Source organism: Sarcophilus harrisii, chromosome 2 (assembly GCF_902635505.1).
Source record: "Sarcophilus harrisii chromosome 2, mSarHar1.11, whole genome shotgun sequence".
Classification (NCBI taxonomy): domain Eukaryota; kingdom Metazoa; phylum Chordata; class Mammalia; order Dasyuromorphia; family Dasyuridae; genus Sarcophilus; species Sarcophilus harrisii.
In genome coordinates, this window is record NC_045427.1 from 443,418,420 (window position 1) to 443,441,842 (window position 23,423).

Below are 23,423 nucleotides of genomic sequence, written 5' to 3' on the forward strand. Positions count from 1 at the left end.
TGCATTTCAAAAGGAAAAATATGAACTTGTAAATAACCTAATACCACATGACCCAATGATGTACCATATCTCAGTATCTCAAATCCCTTAACATTCCTCAAAAGGAAATGGATAATAACTGATGATACTGAACTATACAGAATGGCAGAAATGATTGTAAAGCATTCAGAAGAATGCAATAACATTGAAAGGCTGAACAGGTAGATTTGTTTTGACTAAAAGGCAACTTCTTTCTGAAGCAGAGGCTCATCCAACAACTGATATACAGCTCTGTTGCCAGAGCTATCATGGCCTAAAAGGAAAATAATGTTCTCATTTCAAAGTGAGCCACTTATAAATCTAAATCACCCAAATCTAAATTTGTATGTTTAATTTAGAAATCACTTAAAAACGCAACTATTCCTGGCTGAACATGAAAGCATATGCTACCAATCTGATGATATCCATCACTAGAATATATAAAGTGAAAGATCTAAACTCATTCACCTCTAAGACTTCCCAGCTCTAAATCCATGATCAAGGGACCCTCAGAAGGCAAAGTAAGGGGAATTAAAAAAGGACTAGGCTTTGAGTCACAAGACTCAGAAGTGAATTCTGTTTTTCCCACTGACCAGTTTTTCAAACTTTGAGCAGCTCCCTTAGCCACTCTCAGTCTCATCTACAAAATGAGAATATTCTGAAATTCTTTCCAAATCTGAAATTCCACAATTCTATGAGTAGAATAAGCACACTGAGTTCTTATCTTAGATCTGTCAGTTTCTGTCTCTCAGACCCCAGTGCAAAATGGGGTTTATAACTATCTTTCTTACAATGACGTAATGTGCAGTAAAGCCCACTGCAAATTGTAGAACACTGAATATTTGAGCTATTGTTTCTTCTAAAACAAGTCATCCCTATCCAGAAGTATGTGCACAATTCAAGAAACAAAAAAAATGCATTTTTTACAGGCTTTCAAAGAAATGCTGAAGTTGTCTTGGAGAAGAAATCAAACATTTAATGGTTCAACCCAAAAGAAATATTTGAGTGACTTCAAAAAAGAACTGTGAGAGGGACATCTAAAACAGAGTGCCCATTTCAATTTCAACTATGGTATTTGCTCCTGCAAGTGCTATAATAAAAAATATTAATGCTACAAAACCCTACAGCAGCCAAAGGACTCCAGACATAAAGAAAAAACATAAATTCTTAAAGATATTGGCACCATAGGCAGTAGGCTGCCTTCATAAGCTGCCTGGCTTTGCAAGTTATTAGGTCTTCAAAACAACTCTGACACAGAAAAACTTGAGTCAAATGAAAAATGAACATGAAACAAGAAAGACCATTTAATAGTAAAACACATTTTAATTATATGCAACACATGATAATCAAATCTTATCCATTTGAGGACCTAAACCCCATAACGTGTAGTTTGCAGAGTTGAAATTACCACTGCTCAAAGCTCAGAAATTACTTGTTTCCATTACAGATCTGACAAGTAATTTCTTCAATTGGTCACTGGTGGTTTGCAGATAACTATTAGAGGTAATGAGTATTCTAAATTAAATCCAAAGACAGCACCGCTCCATTCCAGAAAGACAATCGGGGATAAAGAAATATAATTGCATAGCGTTACCCCATTTGTTTCCTCCAGTCCTTCTTTAATAACTATCTATTCCATCTTCTACACTATGGATTTCAATTGGATACAAATGAAAAAGGTTCTAATTCACCCTGTGATAAATAAGTGAATCTTAAAGTAAACTTGTTCAGCACTAGACTTGGAGGAAATGGACCTATTTTCCTGTTAGCTGACAATATAAACATAACCTCTCCTATTAAATAAAGAAAATCCTCAAACTTGAAACAAACTTGAAAATTCTAATATACTAATTAGCAGTAGGATATGAAATAAATTCTATCCATTACTAAACATATACACTAAGGAGTTCAATCACAGGAAGAAAAGCCCCATTTATCACAAAACATGAAAGGCAACACCCTGGATGGTAGCCAAAAACCTGCAAAGTGTCTTATCAATTAGAGAATGGCCAAACTGCTGCTGTTTAATGGATACTGTTCTTCAGTGGGAAAAGTATGACTACAAAGAATTCAAAGTCACATAGATATATACCTGAAGAGACTAATGTAGAGAGAAGTAAGCAGAATTAACACAATAATAGGCACAATTACAAGAAAATTGTTTTTGTTTTTAACTGGATACCCTATGATTTCATCAATGAGGGCCAGTCCTGCTGAGAATCTCTTCTACCAATGCAGGTTGACCAGCACCTTCTCTGTTCCTTTTAATCTTAGAAGGGGAGGTCTACTGACTTGCCCAGAGTTATGTGGTCAGTATCTGTTAGAGACAACGCTTGTTGAAGTCAGCTCTTCCTGGCTTCAAGGCTAGCTCACTAACCACCATACCATGCTGATCATGCTATAAATAAAAACACCAGCAAAAAACAGCCAGATGATGAAATAACACATCTCCTCCTCTCAACAGAGAAATTGGCGGGGAAGAGGGGCTAATAGGTATGAAACATTGTGTTTGCTGTTAGACACTGTTACTCTGTGAAGTCTTTTATTACACTTTTTCTTTGTTACAACCAGGAAAGTTCAATGGAAGAAGAGTGAAGGAAAAGAGATGTGAGAAAGAAAGAACCACTGGAAAATTACTGTAATATAAAAGCAAAGGGGAAAGGGGGAAGTCAGGTGATATAGGGCATAAAGTCCTGGGCCTAGAGTAAGAAAAACTCATCTTTGCGAACTCAAATCTGGCACTTAGTAGCTATGTGACACTGGCCGTGTCACTTAACCATGTTTGCCTTAGTTTCCTCATCTATAAAATGAGCCAGAGTGAAAAACTCCCCTGTAGTATCTTTGCCAAGAAAACACCAAATGGAATTATGGAGAATGGGACTCAATTGAAAAATAACTAAATGATAACAAAAAAATAAATTTTTTAAACTAGCAATTTCAAATCTTATTTAACATCCTGTTTATGACAGCCTTTCACATTTCTTATGACAGAAATTAAGATAAGCCTAGCAAAATTCAAGGTTCATCTGAGTGACATGGTAACCCTAATAACTTCAAAATCCCATAGGAAAAAAAAAAAAAAAAAAAAAAAAAAACTATGGCCTGACAATGTCCTAAATTATGGGAAGTATCTGTAAAACTCCAAAGTTAATAGGCAAATGAAAGCTGGAGTCATCAGGCTGGTATGCAAAAATATGCATCAAATTTTATTTAAGAAATGACAAATCTTTGATTCTAAAGGTACCTGTCCCCATTCCAGAAGCAAGATGAGTAGTTTCTTGGCCTCACAATCGAGGCCAAAAAGATTTAGCATCAATCTTAAGGTTCCACTAGGAAAATGTTCTTTCTCTGCTGTTATTTAGCCTTAATAGTTCTCTGAAAATACAGTTCCCTCTGGGTTCTGGATTGCAGGCGGTAACAAGCTTGATTTGTTAACTAGGGTAACAGAGATAGCTCCACTTACATTTTCAAAGTCTTTCATGTTTCGTACTCTGGTGGGAGACACAGTTTCTTCTGAAGCATTTGGGAACACTAAAAATTAGAAGAGAGACACTTGAAAAAAATCACAGTATGCAAATTATGCAAAATTCATATTGGAAGAGGGGCCTGAGGAAAACAAAATGGAAAGAAATACACATTATGTTGAACATGTAACTTTTTTTCAACTACTTGGATCTGACTAAATTCCTAAAACACCATACTTAATATTTTTAAATTGTATAAACTTAACCCAAGCATAAAAGAATGACAGAACATGAACTAACAACATACAAACAAAATGCTCTATCCCATGATAATATGATAGTGATTAGATTTACAGGGCTGGAGGGAACCTTACAGGATAATAATCTAGACTGCTCCAATGCCTCTATTTTCAGGTAAAGAAATAGCACCAAAAAGGGAAAGTGAATTGTACAAAGTTACACAAGTGGGAAGAAACAGAGGCAAGTCTCAAGTTTGGTCTCTCTGAGACAGACAAGGTTTCTGAAAGGCATGAAGACAGAGGAACCAGAGGGAGTAAGTTCAAAGAGAAAGGAATTGAATGTCAAGTTTGGGGAACAACCTACTCTCTGTTTGGCTGAAAAATATGGTGTATCAATGCAGATAATCTAAATGTAAAATGATGTCTGGAGGTAAAGGGGAGGTAGCTGGATTCCAGAACTGCTTATATTTGATCAGTTTCAACTCCTCAACAAAAATCTCATGGGCTCATTGAAACAAGTAAAACTACTTGTTGAACTGTTCACTCTGAACCAGGGAAATTGGAAAAATAAAGGCATATATATGATGGAAGTCAATTTTGCATTAGCAGTTCATACTTTATGCTCCTTTTAGAAGCATTTATATTCTAATCTGTATTCTATTTATCTGTATACCTACCTTATTTCTTCCTCCTATACAATAAGATCCTTGAGAACAGGGAACATATTTTATTTATCTTTATACTGCCCATGGAACACTGTAAATGTTTGCTGAATAAATGTGTGCCCCATGTTTTATACATTTTGGAAGAAAATGTTCCAAATTCAATTAAATTAAACAGACATTTATAAAGCAAAGATAGTTCTTAAAATATTGAAACATCCTTCTAAATGCTAAAATTTCTAGAGGGTATTTTAACCATTTCTCATGGAAATACAAAATAATAATAGTAATAATTCACACTAATATGGTGTTTTTAAGTTTACAACATACTTTCCTCATATTAAGTCAATGATTTAGGTGATCCAAATATCATTATTCCAATTTCATAAATAAGGAAACAGAAGCTCAGAGGTTGTGACTTCCCCCAAGGAAAGCTAGTAAATGATAGAATTAAAGAGTTGAATCCAGGTACTCTATTCTGGGTCTATTGTTTTTTAACTACGCATTTCTGATTTGTTAAACAAGAATATAATCATCATATGAAAAGAAAGGATGACACAGTATCACAGAATGAGCACTAAACCTCTAGCCAAGAGACCAAGGTTCTTATCACTCTACCACTTAACTCTTAAGCAAATAACATGACCTCTCAGGGCCTGGCCTTCCTTCTACATAAAATAGTAAATGGGAAAATGGGAAGAGGCTTAAATTTGAAACTTACTACTTAGATGACACTAGGCAGGTAGATATCCCTGAGCCTCAATTTCTTTATCTGCAAAATGAGGTGAGACCAGTTCACCTATGAGGTGCCTTCTAGCTCTAGAAGTCTATAATGACTAATGTTTCTTCTAACTTTCTGACCTATCACTGTATTTGTATGTTACTTAAAGAAGTAGGGTCATTATGAACATTAATTATGCTAATACAAATTATATATTGCAACATAATGTTATGTTGCCCAGAAAGGTTACTGAAGTACTACAGGGAATAATCCTATACTACTTTGCTTTTCCATCTCCTATGCCTATTACTCATCCTATCTCTTCCATTGCCATGGCAGCAGTTTGCCTCAAGCAACCCATAATTATCTCCCTAATATGCTGTTTCTGATCAGCTGCCAGATGATAAACAAAGCAACAAAGTTAGTTAAAATAATGAGAAAAGCAAAAGTAAATGGAGCCATAAGAAGGGTCTCTAAGAGTGAGGGAAGAAGGGTAGAGAGAATCTTATTTTGACTACTCAAAGGTTTTTGATAATTTACTGGGTTTCTCACTAAATAACTGAAATTTCTAAATTAGTGGGAATTCTAAATTAGGAGAAGTGAAATGTTACTTAATAAAAATCTCATAGATGCACTCATTCAAATAAATTTCAGATGTGTGATTATGCAATTTTCTGACAAGAACATGAAAGAAAAATTTGTATGAACAAGGCCTAAATTTAGATCAATAGGTGGATACCTTAGAATCAGCCGGAGTCAGGATAAGCAAAAGTCCTTGGTCTTTATTCTTGGTCTTTAGAGGTAGGATTGAATTGGATGGACGCAGAATCTCCATGATCTCCTTCTTCCTCATCTACCGCCAAAATGATCCTGGCTAGTCTTACTCCACCCCCTAGTCCAGGGGTCCTCAAACTTTTTAAATAGTGGGCCAGTTCACTGTCCCTCAGACTATCGGAGGGCCAGACTATAGTAAAACAAAAACTTTGTTTTGTGGGCCTTTAAATAAAGAAACTTCATAGCCCTGGGTGAGGGGGATAAACGTCCTCAGCTGCTGCATCTGGCTGCGGACCATAGTTTGAGGACCCCTGCTAGTCCCTCCTAGAATTCTCTGCATACACCAATTATCGAGTCAGCACAGGATAGTGGGAAGGGACATTTCCCAAGTATTATAGAGTATTGTCCAATCAGTAATTAGCCTTAAGGGCTCAGTTGTCTGGACCTCAGTGCATAAACTCAAGAGCTTCAGCCCTCTACAAATAGGTTCTCAGCCCTTTTTTGTGTCATGGGCACCTTTAGAAATCAATGGACCCTTCTCAGAATAACATTTTAAAATGTATAAAATAAAATACACAGGATTACAAAAGAAACTAATTATAATGAAATGCACTTATCAAAATGTTAAAAGAAAAAAAAAAGTTCACATACCCTCCAGAAATCTATCTATGACCTACTGTGGGTCTGTGGAACTCAGGTTAAAAACTTTGCTGTAGGTAGTCTGGTAAAGTATAAACAGCACCTCCCTGAAAGTTAAAAAATCTTCATTCTAGTTAGGACAACACCATTATCAATTGTATGACCAAGGGCAAGTCACTCCTTTTTCTAGACCTATTTCCTCCTCAGTAAAATTAAGGGATTGGATCACATGATCTCCATATGCAATTCCAAATACAACATGTTATTTAAGATACTCCAAGAAATCAAACTGTTAAGTTTTTTTTCCAAAGACACACAAAATTCCCATTTCTAAAGTACTTTAAGGTTTATAAATTACTTTCTTCAAAATAATCCTATTAATCAACAATTAAGCAATATGCACTTGTTAATTAAGCATCTACTACATGGCAGGCATTGTGTTAGGTGCTGGGAATCCCAATATAAAAGTAACTACCTTTGAGGAACTATATCCTATAAGAGGGATACAACATGTTCAAAATGAGTAAATAAAGGGCATATATAAAATAAATATCCAATAAGGCCGGGGGGGAGTAATAGAGGGAAAAATAGTTTGAAACTAGGGAAATCAGAAATGGTTTACGGAAGGAGATGGCACTTGGACTTGATGAGAACTTAAAGAGTCCCAAGTGCTGAAAGTGAGGAGATGAAAAGGGAAACAATTGCAGACTTGGGGCATGGCCTACAAAAATGTAAAAAGATGGAAGATCAAATATCATTACATGAAAAAGAAGCAGGCCACTTTGGGAGGAGCATAGAGTGGATGATAGGAATAGTGCAACATCATCATTAACAATTTAGAAATCAGGAACTGAGGCTCAGAAAGGTTAATGACTTGCCCAGGATCATATACAGCTATAGTTACAATTCAAATTCAAACCCAGGTCTTCTGACCCCACGATCAGTTCTCTTTCTCTTGGTATCCATTTATTTCCACATGTTGGATAATGTTGGTAATGACAGCAAAACATAAACTGCAAAAGAATTTCGTGCCAAATAATCTGGTTTAAGTATAATACAGTCATTATTTACTGAGTCATTCCCAAGATCTAGCCAACTACAAGATCCAAACAGACCCATCTCAAAATGACTGGAATAAAGCTGGCAGACAAGAGGAGAGCAGTTTCACAAAAAGGATTTGGCAGAGTAAAAAACCAAGATACAATTTTTAGTGATTTAGTAAGGGCCAATTCAGCCTAATTTTCTGACCTAACCATCACTATGACATCCCCATAAATATAAGAAGGCCAATCTAGATTCCTTCTTAATGAACAAAGCACATCATTTACTGTACTTACCATTGCTTCCCAGACCAAAATTGGGATCAATGTCTGAACCATCTGGCAAATTTGAAATAAGAACACTAGAAGAAAAGATGAAAAGAAGAAAACAAAGCAAAAGATTAGACAGAGTTTTAACAACAGATAATACTAAGACTGCCTAAGGCTACTAATAAGACATTAAACTATACTAACCTCAGCTAACAACAAATCAAGAAAATGTATCCATGATATAACTAGGGAATGACACCATCAACAAATCTTGTTGTGACTTAGGAAAATAATGGTCAATTCAGATGCTTCAAGGGTATCATAAAGACCAAATATAAACATGGAGAACTCATTATCCTAAGAGGTTAAAATGCCTCCAAAAAAAGAAATAGGTTGGAAAGGAAGGGGGTAGAAATACACACAAACAGAACTGTAACAGGTTACTAAGTGAATGTTCAAAGGACATTCCTAATTTTCGAAGTGGATATCATATCACACTGTTAATGGTCATATATATGAAAAATGATCAGAAAATGGCTACATAAATTACAATATATCAATCTAGTTGAATACCATGATATCAGAAAAAATACGTAACATATTCAAAGAAACATGAAAAGGGAAGGAGTCATGAAGGAATCCCATAAAAAAGAAAAAAAGATATTCACTTGCAGATCCCAGTGGAAGATTCACAAGCAAGAAATTAAGATGTATAGTGTATTTATGTACACTATCTATATACATACTATATACCAGGTACAGTGCTAGGTACAATCCACTGAAAGATAGAGCTAAAACACTCCTTGTATTTAAGGAGATTCTATTTTTTTAGGAGAAATGTGTGTATAGATGTGTATGTGTATGCATATATACATACAAATGTAGATAGATAGATAGATACACACACAAAATAAATATAAAGTAATGGGGGGTAGGGAAGAGAAGGAACCCAAGCAGCTGATTGGATTGGAGAAAGTTTCATAAAGAAATTGTCACTTAGGTTAGTTTTGAAGGAAGTAGGGATTCTAAGAGTCAGGTATAAAGAGAGAGTACATTCTGAGCTGGGGAGATAACCTGTACAGAGGCATAGTGATGGAAGATGGAGGATTATTTATGAAGAACAATAAGACCACTAATTTGTCTGAACTACAGGTATATGAAATAGAAATAAACCTAGAAAGGCAATTTAGAATTAAGTTGCAAAGGACTTTAAATGGTAAACACAGAAAATTATAATCGACCCTAGAAATAATAAAGAACCCCTAGAGTTTATTGAATAGGCAAGTGAAATGATGAAACCTGGGCAGCTAAATTATTTGGTGAATAGAGCATGGGACTTTGAATCAGGGAGATCTAAGTTCAAATCCATTCCGAGCCACTTATTAGCTGTGTGACTCTGAGCAAATCACAACTTCTCTCAATTTTCTCATCTATATAATGGGGGGAGGATAATAGTACTTACGTTCTACCTTGTAAAGTTGTTCTGAGAATCAATCAAGTCAACAACATATTAATCTAAACCCTCTACAAAATGTAAAGCTCTAAATAGATGATGTTTATCATTATTATCAATTGTTAAAATCACTTGGATAGTTGTGTGGATGACCTTGAGAAGGAAAGATGAGGCAAGAAGGCCAATAAGGAAGCTACTGATATAGTGCAGATAAGAAATTTTTTTAAAACCCTTAAATAGGGTGGTATCTATGTAAGTAGAGACATGAGCAATTTTAGATATGATATGGAGACAGAATAGACAAGATATGGGAAGTAAGAAGTGAGAAGTCAAGGATGACCCTCAGGTTATAAAACTAGAAGGCTGGTTATACTTTTCATAGAAAAGGAATGGGTTTATTAGGAAGGGGAGAAAAATACCTTCTGTTTAAGACATGTTGAGTTTGAGAAGTACATGGGACATCCAGTTGAAATACCCAGTAAACCACTGATCTGAATCTGGGGTTCAAGAGAGAGACTAAAGCTGTGCATATATGTTTGTGACAATTAAATACATAGAAGCTTATAAAGTGACAAAGTGTGTAGTGAGAAAAGAAGTCCTAAGACAGAGCTTTAGGACACATCTCACTTATGAGAAGTAAAATATATAATACTAATGTTGACAATGTTGTTCATCCTTCATTTTTAAGAGGACCAATGCTATTATGGGGTGACATCTTAACTTCTGTGTGAATTGGACTTAAGTGAGCCAGCTGAGCAATGTCATCAGCCTTCCTTTCTCTTCCAGAGTGACTGAGGTCACAAGGATCACAAAGAATACTCTTACTCTCCATATTTTTCAACTGACCATTGTCTCCCGTTCCTGGAATGCTCTACCTTCTCACCTCTGCACCTCAGTTTCCCTATCTTCCTTTACATACTTGCTCAAATCACAACTTCTGAAAGATGTCTTTCCTAGTCCTCCTCCTATCTTTATCTATCTAAATGCTAGGGGTAATCCCCTCTGAGAGTAACATCCATCTAATCTCATGTGTTCTTTTGTATTCTTTATAGTTTGTGTGTACCAATTTATTTTCTGTTTTGTCTCCCCCATTAGAATTTGGATTTTTTAAAGGCACAGACTGCCTTTGCTTTCCTCTATTCTCCCAGCTTAGTACATAGGAAATGCTTAACATAGTGACAAAATCCATGGATGCCAACAAAATCACCTAGGTAGAATATACACTCAGGAATACCAACATATATGGAGTGGAACATGAATGTGATTCAGTAACGAAGAGAAAGAATATTAAGGCAGATAAGAAAACAGTATCACACAACTGGAGCAATAAAGACTAATCAGGAAAGAATGGTAGTTTACAATGTCAAATGCAGCAGAAACCAAGATGAATGATAATACAGAAAAGACTACTGGATTCAACAATTAAGATAAATAGCAGGATTAAAAGCCAGATTTTAAGATGAGAAGTGAATAGGATATAAGAAATCTGAGACAACCATTCAGAGAGAGGAGATGACATTGTCAAGAGAAGGTGTTTTTTAAGCTTGAGGGAAATTTGAGTATGCTGTGAGCCAGCAAGGAAGGAGTAAATGAATAAAGAGATTTATGACGACAAGTTCCAAAAAGAAAAAGAAAAGGATGGAATCAAGGCACTATAGTGGTGGTTTGGCTTTGCAACAGATACTGAAGCAAAGGTGAAAGAATGGAGGAAGATGCTGCAGAGATGCGTTGAAGAGCAAAAAAAAAAAAAAAAAAAAAGTCAAAATTAGAGATATTTAAGAATTGGAGAGGCATAAGATTGCAAAGAGAGGAGAGACAAGAACAAAAAAAAAAAAAAAAAAGAACACCTTTATTAAGGGATCAAAGACCTGAAATTTGGAAGAGACCTTAGAGGCCATCAAGTCCAGATAGCTCCCTCCCTTTTTTTCAGATGATGACATTAAGATACTGAGAGATTAAGTGACAAAGTCATATAGAGAGTATCATAAGTAGAATCTGAATTTAAGTTCTCTTGACTCCAGAAATAATGCTTTCCATACCTGGGATTCAGAAATGGATATGAAAACCTCAAAGGAGACAACGATGTATTTTAGAGATAAAAATACTTGAAGATTTGGAAAAGTGGAGCAGTTAGATGATATAGAAGATAGAGCACCAACCCTGTAGTCAGAAAGATGAGTTCAAATTCTGGTCTCAGACCCTTAATCCCACTAACCCCCAATTACCTACACTCAACCCCAATTACCTATAAAAAGACAATTAAAAAAAAAAAAAAGACAAGAGCTTAAGAACTAAAAGGCCTGATACCTAGAATTAAAAAAAAAAAAAAAAAAAACCCACAAGATAAACTAATCTCTAAAAGATGCTACACAATTGAGAAACAGAAATTTAAGAAACTAGTGGTTTCAGCACCAAGAATTAAAAGTCAGTCCTCAGTTTTTCATAGTTTCCTACTATAACTTAATATGGACAAAAATATAATCCTTACAGCAAGTTTTTTGGTTTTTTGTTTTGTTTTGTTTTTTGCTATTGTTTCTTTTGTTATTTTGCAGTCATATCTTAATATCAGGTTCATTATGCAACATTCTTAGAAAATATATAACTTTCAATTTTGTTTATTTATCATAGATGCTAGAGTTTTACTATCTCCTATAAGTTTAATGAGGATACCACATTCAATTATCCATTCAACAGTGCCTTCTTCATAATGTTGAAAAGGATAGTGTACTTATATTGCAAATAAGTCTATGATTGGCTGAAAAGGAGAGGATAGAGAAGAAGAAAGCAGGGTGAAATGCAACCCCATCTTCCAACATTCTAAATGATCAATCAACAAATTTTTATAGTCAAGCCATGGATCCTTTGGAGTCATTTCACAGCAAAACACTGTAGTAGAAAGTTGGAAGAGAGAAAAGTTACAAAGATAGTTAAAACAGACTGTTCATATGGAGTATAGCTGGGAGACCATGATATATCCACAAGTATATAATAACCATACAATATAAAACGGAATCAAATATAAACAACTAAGATAAGTACAAAACAGTATATAAAGCAGAAAAAGATCATTTTATTTTGTCTTTTTTTACCTTAGTTTTTATTAATATTATTTCCAAATATATATCAGCCCCCTCCATTTCCCAGAGTTCTCTTTTCTAACACAAAAAAGGGAAAAGTAAGCAATTCAGCAAAGCCAGTTTATCTGACTATGTATAATATGCTATACCCTTAGTCCCCCACCAATGCAAAAAGAGATAAATACAATCTCAACTATTCTCAAGGGCCAATATTGTTGTCATAATTACAGAGTATTCACTTTAGGGTTTTGTGGTCTAGGAAAGACTGGTAAACTGAAAGAAATGAAGAAGTCCCTAGGTCAAGTAGCAACTGAGCTACTTAAGTAAATCTTTTGATCATGCTGGACTTGGAGTCAGAAAAGACATGGATTTGAATCCCACCTCCAATATTTACTAGCTGAATAACTATGGATTAGTCTTTTTCTTCATTTGTAAATGGAAATAGCAAATGTTAACTGCCTCACTGGGCTGTCTTTATGAATAAATGAGATAATATATGAAAGCTATATAAATGTCAATTATTATTATTATCAACTCATACACTTCTGCCTTATATCTTCAGGTTTGACAGGTAGCATTTACTACACTTAATTAGGATCAGGTTAACACCTGATCCTCCTATTTACTCTTGCTTGCTATTTAAGCTTGTCCCCTCCCCATCACTCTCTACAGAGAAACCACATGAAACAAAAGCATTTATTCTCATCCTCTACCAGGGGTCCTCAAACTATGACCCGCGGCCAGATGCGGCAGCTGAGGACGATTATCCCCCTCACCCAGTTTCTTTATTTAAAGGCCCACAAAACAAAGTTTTTGTTTTTACTATAGTCCGGCCCTCCAACAGTCTGAGGGACAGTGAACTGGCCCCCTGTTTAAAAAGTTTGAGGACCCCTGGACTAGATCACTTCTACTTCGGTTGGTGAATTTCATCAGCCTGAAAGGCCATTCAAAATAGTAACAATTCAGAGCAGGTATTAAGGAAAAGTTGACTCTGGGGACAGGAAAGGATAAAATGGAGAACTGGCTATCTTTCCAATATTGTCAATTCTCAGCATTTAAAACTGAGTCCCTTCAAGTGAATTTTGTTTAGAAGCAATGAAAGGGCACTGTAGTGCTATACAATGGTTTCCAAACTTTTTTTTTTAATCCTATGCCCTAAAAGTAAAAAAAAAAAAAAAAAGAAAAAGAAAAAAAAATTACACACAACACTCCCCAAATACATGGATTGTAGCTTTTTTACTTTTTTATTTATAAATTATATACATAAACTATGATATTAATAATTTTGTAATTAAAAATTTACAGAAAATAGAGAAATTTTCAAGATAAGATAAAGATAAAATTTGATCTTAGAGCTAATAAGGAGCTAATAATGAGGTGATGACCTGGTCAAACCTGAACTTGGCAACAATTACTTATGTGAAAAATGGATTTGATAAGAGTAGTGTAGAGGCAGAAAAACCAATCAGGGAGCTGTAAATCTAGTAAGTCCGATTGTGATAATATGAATAGAAAGAAGAAAACATATTGAAAATACTGTGGAGTTAGAAATGACAAGGCTGAATATGTGGGGAAAAGGAAAATGAGGAATCAAGGATAACACCAAGGAAATTGGTATACTCAGCATAAATAGACAAGTTCCAAAGAGAGATAAGTTTGATTCAAGAGATGAGTTCTTTGGACATAATGAGTTTAACACTCTTTTGGGATACCTAGTTCAAAATGCTCAATAGGCTGTTGGAGATATGTATTAAGAGTTGAGAAAATAAAGATACAAATAAGTAAGAATAATCTGCATTAAAAGTGATAATTAAAACCATAGAAACCAATAAAGACAACCAGCGAGAAAGAATACAGAGAGAAGAGAATCCAGGTCAAAGTCCTAAAATACAGCCACAGTTATAGAGGAGATTTTGGAGGGGATGCTGTAATTATATTGGAGGTAAGTCTGATTGGCTGATTAGCTGGAGGGAGGAGAAGGAGAGAGGAAAAGCAGACAGAAGAGTAAAATGCAGCCCATCTTCCAACTGTCTGAATGATTGATCAACCATTCCTTAGAGTCAAGACAATGATAATGGTCATTCTACAACCCCCACTTTTAAGGTCACTAGTGTAGTGAGTAAAGAACATTGCTCTTAAAAGGCAGAACACACGGTCAATAAACATGCATCAAGTGCCTACTATGTGCCAGGCACTCTGCTAACTGGGGGGGGGGGTTCTTGTCTAAGTTCTGCCACCATTGTGACACCTCAAACAAGTGACTTCATTTTCCTGGGCTTCAGTCTCATCCGTAAAATGAAGTGGTTGACTTCTAGTCATATGAAAAGGTACTCTAAATCACTACTGATCATAGAAATGCTAATTAAGACAACTCTGAGGTACCACTATACACCTGTCAGATTGGCTAAGATGATAAGAAAAGATAATAATGAATGTTGGAGGGGATGCAGGAAAACTGGGACATTGATGCATTGTTGGTGGAGTTCTGAACTGATCCAGCCATTCTGGAGAGCAATTTGGAATTATGCCCAGAGGGCTATCAAACTGTGCATACCCTTTGATCCAGTGGTGTTGCTACTGGGTTTATACCCCAAAGAAATCTTAAAGAAGGGAAAGGGACCTACATGTGCAAAAATGTTTGTGGCAGCCCTTTTTGTAGTGGCCAGAAACTGGAAACTGATTCATCAGTTGGAGAATGGCTGAATAAGTTATGGTACATGAATGTTATGGACTGTTATCGTTCTGTAAGAAACGACCAGGAGGATAATTTCAGAGAGGCTTGGAGAGACTTACATGAACTGATGCTAAGTGTAGTGAGTAGAACCAAGAGAACATTGTACACAGCAACAGCAAGATTATACAATGATCAATTCTAATGGATGTGGCTCTTTTCAACAATGAGGTGATTCAGGCCAGTGCCAATGATTTTGTGATGAAGAGGGTCATCTGTACCCAGTGAGAAGACTGGGGGACTGAGCGAGGCATAATATTTTCACTCTTTTTGTTGTTGTTTGCTTGCATTTTATTTTCTTTCTCATTTTTTTCTTTTTTGATCTAATTTTTCTTATGCACCAAGATATTTGTATAAATATGTATGCATATATGTAACATATATTTTTACCATGTTTAACATATATTGGATTACTTGCCATCTAGAGGAAAGGTAGGGGGAAAGGGAGGAAAAATTGGAATACAAAGTTTTGCAAGAGTCAATAGTAAAAAAATTATCCATGCTTATGTTTTGAAAATAAAAAGCTTTAATTTTAAAAATGCAAAAAAAAAAAAAAAATGAAGGGATTGAACTCAATCTAATTCACATGAACCAAAAAGAAATAACTCTGAACTCAAATATGCCACTCCTAAACACAGAAGTCTTATGTTCCAGCTATGCCTGTCACCATTTCCTTTTCTCCTCCTTTGCCACTAAACCTATAAAAATGTAGTCTATCCTTCCTTCCTCCTATTCTTTCAAATAGGTAGTACTCTTATAGATCTCCAGAAAGACAGAAGTTGCCAACTTTCACTCAGTTGTTGGAGAAGCTCGGTCACCTGTTCCACTCCCCAACCAAAGATCTCACTGAAGCCACTACCACTGGTTCTGCAGAGACTTCCTTCATGGATTAGAGTAGAATCATGAATTTCCTCAGTACATATGTAAAGTAGGTGGTAGTAGGTCCCTTGGGGAAAGTCAGGGTGAAAGGAAACAAGATGCTACATCACTCAGAAGGTCTAAGTTCTCACATAATTTCAAAAAAGTCATAATCTATTAATGAAAATCAAAGTTCAAACCCGGAGAAGCTAAGTTAATTTTTAGGCTGCTCTCTTGGAGCACTCAGTGGGAGCTTCATCTTCAACAGGTATAAAAAGCTGAAACTGGGACACTTTTTTTTTGACAGAACCCATGCAACAGTAACTTTTTACAACATTATCCCTTGCACTCACTTCTGTTCTGATTTTTCCTCTCTCTCCCTCCACCCCCTCCCCTAGATGGCAAGCAGTCCTACATATGTTAAATATGTCACAATATATCCTAGATACAATATATGTGTGCAGAACCAAACAGTTCTCTTGTTGAACAGGAAGAATTGGATTCAGAAGGTAAAAATAAGCCAGGAAGAAAAACAAAAATGCAAACAGTTTACATTCATTTCCCAGTGTTCTTTCTTTGGGTGTAGCTGCTTCTGTCCATCATTGATCAATTGAAACTGAGTTAAGTTTCTTTGTCAAAGAAATCCACTTCCATCAGAATACATCCTCATACAGTATTGTTGTTAAGGTATATAATGATCTCTTGGTTCTGCTCATTTCACTCAGTATCAGTTCATATAAGTCTCGCCAATCCTCTCTGTATTCATCCTGCTGGTCATTTCTTATAGAACAATAATATTCCATAACATTCATATACCACAATTTACTCAGCTATTCTCCAATTGATGGGCATCCATTCATTTTTCAATTTCTAGTCACTACAAACAGGGCTGCCACAAACATTCTTGCACATACAGGTCCCTTTCCCTTCTTTAGTATCTCTTTGGGGTACAAGCCCAGTAGAAACACTGCTGGATCAAAGGGTATGCACAGTTTGATAACTTTGTGGGCATAATTCCAGATTGCTCTCCAGAATGGTTGGATTCGTTCACAACTCCACCAACAATGCATCAGTGTCCCAGTTTTCCCACATCCCCTCCAACATTCATCATTATTTTTTCCTGTCATCTTAGCCAATCTGACAGGTGTGTAGTTCTCTTAATTTGCATTTCTCTTATCAATAGTGATTTGGAACACTCTTTCATATGAGTGGTAATAGTTTCAATTTCATCATCTAAAAATTGTCTGTTCATATCTTTTGACCATTTATCAATTGGAGAATGGCTTGATTTCTTATAAATTAGAGTCAATTCTCTATATATTTTGGAAATGAGGCCTTTATCAGAACCTTTAACTGTGAAGATGTTTTAGACTGGGACACTTTTGATCTCCATCCAAGACAGGCTTGTCGAAACTGAGTGGATGCCCATCAGTTGGAGAATGGCTGAATAAATTGTGGTATATGAATAATATGGAATATTATTGTTCAGTAAGAAACGAGCACAGGATGATTTCAGAAAGGTCTGGAGAGACTTACACGAACTGATGCTGAGTGAAATGAGCAGAACCAGGAGATCATTATATACTTCAACAACAATACTATATGATGATCAATTCTGATGGACCTGGCCATCTTCAGCAATAAGATGAACCAAATCAGTTCTAATGGAGCAGCAATGAACTGAACCAGCTACACCCAGCGAAAGAACTCTGGGAGATGACTAAGAACCATTACATCGAATTCCCAATCCCTATATTTTTGCCCGCATGCATTTTTGATTTCCTTCACAGGCTATCTGTACAATATTTCGGAGTCCAATTCTTTTTGTACAGCAAAATAATGGTTTGGTTATGTATACTTATTCTGTATTTAATTTATATTCTAATATATTTAACATGTATTGGTCATCTGCCATCTAGGGGAGGGGGTGGAGGGAAGGAGGGGAAAAATTGGAACAAAAGGCTTGGCAATTGTCAATGCTGTAAAATTACCCATGCATATAACTTGTAAATAAAAAGCTATTAAAATTTAAAACAGAATAATAAAATTAAATTAAAAAAAAAAAAAAAAAAGACAGACTTGTCTGTGTTGAAAGCAATTTTCCCAAACTAGTGGATGGGGAAGATAGTATGGCACCATTAAAAAAAAACAATGGCTTTAGAATCAGATATCCTGGGCTTAAATCCTGTCTCTGCTGCTCACTCTTTCTGTGAACTTCAGTGAGTCACTTGAGTTACATGGATTTTAGTTCCCTCATCTATAAAAAAAAGAGACTGGGCTACTAACACTTAGGTCATTTCCAGCTCCAACATCCAGAGCTAGGAACCTAGGATTCCTCTGAGAAAAGACATAGCTATACTATATATAGCTTTATTATACTATAAAAAAGGATAGCATCTCTACAACTAAGGAGTAAAGTATATTCAACAGTAAAGAAAGCTAACAGTGTCAAATGCCACAAAGGTCAAGAAAGATGAAAAGTGAAAAAAGATCATTAATGTTCAGCAATTAAGTGGTCACTAATTGAGAGTCTTTTAGGGAAAGTCAGGTTTAGTGGCAGAGGATGGGAAAAGTAGATGGTGACAGCTAACTTGATATGTGGTTAAGAGAGGGGATGCTAAGGAAATTGACTGTGATTATGTTTATAAAAGGGAGGAAATGGATGGAACAGAATTTTCAAGGGAAATGTGTATTAAGACTTGGACAGTAGAATGTATATAACATATGGAAAGGAACTAAACAACAAAGAGAATTGAAAATTTCAAAACTCTGATCAAAACAATGGTAATCAAAGACAATTCCAAAGTACTCAAGATGCAAAAATACCACCCACCTCCAGAGAGAGAACTGATAAATTCTGAGAATAAGTTAAAATATAATTTTCTAGGTTTTGTTTTGTTTTGTTTTGCAATATGGGCAATGTGGAAATGTTTTGCATTATTTCACATTTGTAATTGATATATTATTTGCCTTCTCAGGGGAGGAATGAGGAGAGAAAGAATCTGGAACTAAAAATTTTAAAAGAAAATAATTTAAGTAATAAAATTTTTAAAAATAAGTAGGCGAGAACAACATACTCAATTATAATATAAATGAAGAGGTAACTAGAAGTTAACTCCAAATAATGACAGAAAAAACAATGAAGACCCTAGAAAAGGAATAATGAAACATACCTCCTCCAGTGTGGCAGGAGTTGGCAGTGATTAAGATAGAATACTGTATATACTGTCAAATTCAGTCACTGTCATCAGATTTTTCTGCTTGATTTTTTTTCTCAGACCAATCTGGAGATACAACCTCCTTTCCCCTCCCCACAAATAGGTGGCTTCCTTCTTTATCAAGGGCAATCTTACTACATGTGTTCCCATGATCTCATCCCATCTTTGTCTCTTCTAGTTCAGTGCACCTTTAGTCAGTTCCCTCCTTAGGCTTTCCCTATTAGTTCCTATGATCCTGCCTACAAATATGTCCAATTCTCTCCCTATACTTAAAACACTTTCATTAGACCCTATGAATTTTAACTTCTCCATTTGTCAGTCAACTTCTTCTTCTCCTCTTACTCTTCAATCTTTATAAAATGGCTTTTAATCCCTTCACTAAGCTGAAACTGTACCTCCAAAATTTGTTGTTAAATCGTTTTTTAGTAGTTTCCAACTTTCTACGACCCTATTTAGGGTTTTCTTGGCAAAGATACTAGAATGGTTAGTCATTCCCTTCTCCAGCTCATTTGACAGATGAGGAAACTGAGGCAAGCAGGGTTACGTGACTTGCCCAGGGTCACACAGCCATGACGTGTCTGAGGCCAAATGTAACTCCAGGCCCAGCACTCTATCCACTGTACCTAATTTACCTAGCTGTACTTATCTACCACAGATCTTCCAACATTCCCATCTAATGGTCTTTTCATCACTTCCATTTTTTTGTTTCACTTTCTCCTGGTTCCTCTTCTGAGACCATTCCTCAGTCTTCCCTCCAGCTATAGGTATTCCCTAGGGTAGGATCACTTTTCTCTCTCTACACTTTATCTCCCACAATTTTAACCATCATCCTCTGAAAATTACTCCCAGACCTATTATATAACAAGCACCAATCTCTAAGCTTCAGCGCCGCCCGCATCAGTTGATTTTAGATATCTCAAACACGTCCCAAATTGAACATTGTTATCCTTCTCCCCAAAATCCTCTTTTCTTCTAAACTTCCCTATTTCTGTCAAAAACACCACTTCCTAAATTACAGATATGTAGCATTTGTTTTATCTTCAATCAACCCCTAATTTCCCCCTGCCTGACATCCATTCAAGTTGCCAAATCATGCCATTCTACAGTCAAAGTATATCTCACATCAGGCTCGCCTCAGTACCCCATCAGTTCTGGTCCTCACCGTCTCTCACCTTGATGATCACTAGCAATGAGCCCAAAACTACTTCCTGCAACCGAAATCATGCCAACGTCTGTATGTTGCTTTCCAGCGTACCTTAAACTATTTCCGGCGCTCCAAGCATACCCTCGCCTAAGCTTTCCTCATTCAAGCCACCCCCACCCATGAAGTCACCAATACCTACCCCATACACAAAGCTCTCGGTAATTCCAAGTCGCTTCCCCCCATTCACACTGAGAGTACTTTCCCTGGCCTGAAATGCACTCTACCTAACCTCTAGCCCGACAACCCCAATTACTCAGTCCTGAACAACTCCAAAACGCTCCTTTGACCTAAGCCATGAAACAAATGTTACATATGTATCAATGTCCCCAGACGACACCCTCACCTTTTCAACCTCTCCTCATCGCTTCACGTCTGGACTATTTGCAATAGCCCCCCGTACTCAAGTCACTCCCGCCTGAAATCATACTCCTGACTCATCGCCATAAACTCCAACACTTGTAATGACCTCCTCACCTCAAACTCTCCCTGGTGCCCCGCTCTCAGCCGATACTATCGCTACACTTCCACACATCCCTTGACGCTCTGTCCCCCCTCACCTCCTATTCATTCCTTTACTCTACTCCATCCCCCAAACCGTCCTCCGCGCCTCGCCTAAACCTCGAAACCCTCGGCCCCGCTGTGCCACCCATATCGCCCCATCATCCTCAACCGCTCACGAACCCCCAAGCCGCCTAGACGCCCCCAAATTGTCCCTCCTCCTTAACCCCCCCGCACTGCAGAGCAGTCCTCCCCTAACATCAGCAACCTCAGCTCAAGCGCCCCCGCGCCCGGCCGCCCTAACCTACACCCAGCCAACCACCCCACAAGTCGCCTTTCCATCCCTTCCACGCCCGCGGCTCTCCCCATAAACCCCTCCGGGGACTCCCCGAAGTGCTCCTGACAAGCTGCTGCCCTAACCCACACGCTCTGGCTCCGGGGCCCGCGCCCCCGGAGGCCCGCCCGCCGAGGCCCACCTGCTGCCGTTGAGCCCCGCTGGCAGGGTGACGTCCTCCCCTAACACCGAGTCCATGGCGACAGCAGCGGCGGGCTGCAGCTCCCCGGACTAGGCGGGACCTTTCCCCGCTCCAGCTCCGCGGAGCCGGTCGTCCTGACTCGGCTGGCGCCGCTAAAATTCAAACCCAAGCCACCGCCCCCGCCCCGCCAGCACCGCCATCTTCTCGGGCCTTTTTTCAGTCTTTTTTTTTTTCTGACGGCTTTCTCCGGAAATGAGGCGGGGTTCCCGCGCTGCCCATGAAGTCGAAGGGGCGGGGCCGTAACGAGGCTGTCCCGAGGACACTATGAGGGGGCCATATTAACTAAGGGCAAAAGGCTGCGAGCCGGACGAGAGCGCGGCAGCCACCGCCATAACTGAAGGCAGACTCAGCGGCGGACAGCGCGGGGTGGCCATGTTACTTAAGGGCGTCCGACTTCCCGATTCGACTCGTTTCAAAAGGACGGAAGGAGCCCGCCCTCGGACGGATTTAGATTTCTCGGCGCAAAATTTGTTCTAAATTACATTAGACTGAAGAGTCTTAGCTTCTGGGAAACGGGTATGACTCATTCCAAATGACATCATAGGCAAAAAACTGTCAGGGACCTGAAGTTGGATCAGGAGACAGCCTCGCTTTAAAATAAAAAAAATTAAAAAAGACAGTACGAAATACAAAGTAGACAAGAGAGAAAGACTCCTTGTTTTACAAAAAAAAAATCAAATAATAAAAAAAAACTTGAAATACCCAAATTTGCTAATATTATCAATAAATATAATATCTTAGCAGGGATGTGGGTAGTTTTGTTTTGTTTTTTATATCTGAAAGAAAAAAAAGAAACACTAGAAATGATCCGGTCTAAACCTCTTGTTTTTACAAATAAGGATGCCTGGGATCCCAGGAAGGGATGTGATTTTTGCACAAGGTCATGCATTTAGCAAAACCCGAGCTTGAACGCAAGTTCTTGCTTCCAAATCCTGCTTTCTTTCTTCTACAACTCAACCTTTCCTTAAAATGATGAAAAAAATTACTGAGGAAGAAGGAAGAGAAAGAGGAATATATGTGCAGAATTCCAGAGCATAGCACAGAAAGAAAAGGTTTGGTTTTGGTTTTGGTTTTTTGAATGAGCAATGCAAAGAAACAGAAGAAAATAATAGAATGAGAAAAAACTAGACCTCTTTTATCAAGGGAAAATGAGTGTGATAAAAGAAAAAATGGTTAGGATTTAACACAAGCAGGAGATTAAGAAAAGGGTGACTAGAATACATAAAATAAATATACAAGGGAGATCTTAACATCACTGACACTCACAATGATGTGATTAAGAGCTAGAGCTAGAAGTCCTGAAGAATGAAGACAAGAGGGCCTTAGGAAGCAACAAGGTCATCCACTACTTCATGTTACTTCTCAATATATAGTTGAACCTTTACTTCATTTAAAATAGGATTTTTTAAAAAAGAAATTCAAGTTACACAATTTTTCAGGAAGACAGCTATTGTATAATACAAGGTCCATTCCTACTGTATTACAGGAATGTCCATTCCTATTGTATTACAATAAAATATGCTTTTCAGCATAGAATTGCCAAGTAAAAATAACAATTTAAATTTATATGTGATTTTCCAAAGCATTTTCTTGCAACCACCCCATTAGGTAAGTGTTATCCTGGTTTTAGAGATGAGGAGGTTGAGATACAGAGAAGGGAAGTGCCTTGTGTAAAATCATCCTTCATTGATTTGCTTAATAATACTTTTCTTTGTAAATGGTGAAAAAGTAGCATTTGAGTCATATAATATGAATGAATAGAATTCAAAATTAATGAATTTTATATAGCATTGTTATTTCCTTTTCAAGATATAAATATTTCATTGAAAGGCCATGTTTGAGAATATCATAGAAATAACCAGATTGTAATTCAAGGCTTATCTGCTCACTGTGCCTCAATGGAAGATGAATTGCTTACTTCCCAGGATGCTGCAAAAAACATCATCATCAAACCACTGTTGTTTATTGAAGGTCTCTTGGGGTGCAGAGAACTATAGAATGAGGCAACAGGTGAGGAAAAG

The 23,423-nt window shown here is 37.1% G+C and overlaps 1 protein-coding gene across 8 annotated transcripts in view; it reads right to left on the minus strand.

The window, feature by feature from the left end:
• The window catches only part of CDK5RAP2 (CDK5 regulatory subunit associated protein 2), a 159,992-nt gene extending 138,379 nt beyond the window's left edge, over positions 1-21,613 (minus strand). For 5 of the 8 annotated variants that reach the window (XM_031954197.1, XM_031954201.1, XM_031954198.1 and 2 more), the window contains exons 1-3: positions 21,343-21,613; positions 7,855-7,919; positions 3,482-3,549 (exon numbers count right to left, since the gene is read on the minus strand). In XM_031954197.1, the coding sequence (XP_031810057.1) occupies positions 3,482-3,549; positions 7,855-7,919; positions 21,343-21,398 (189 nt within the window). In that variant the 5' untranslated portion in view covers positions 21,399-21,613. Of the gene's footprint in view, positions 1-3,481; positions 3,550-6,529; positions 6,625-7,854; positions 7,920-21,342 lie in introns of those variants that run through there. The other 3 variants (XM_031954200.1, XM_031954203.1, XM_031954202.1) reach the window with 3 other exon arrangements.
• Positions 21,614-23,423: the final 1,810 nt, after the last annotated feature.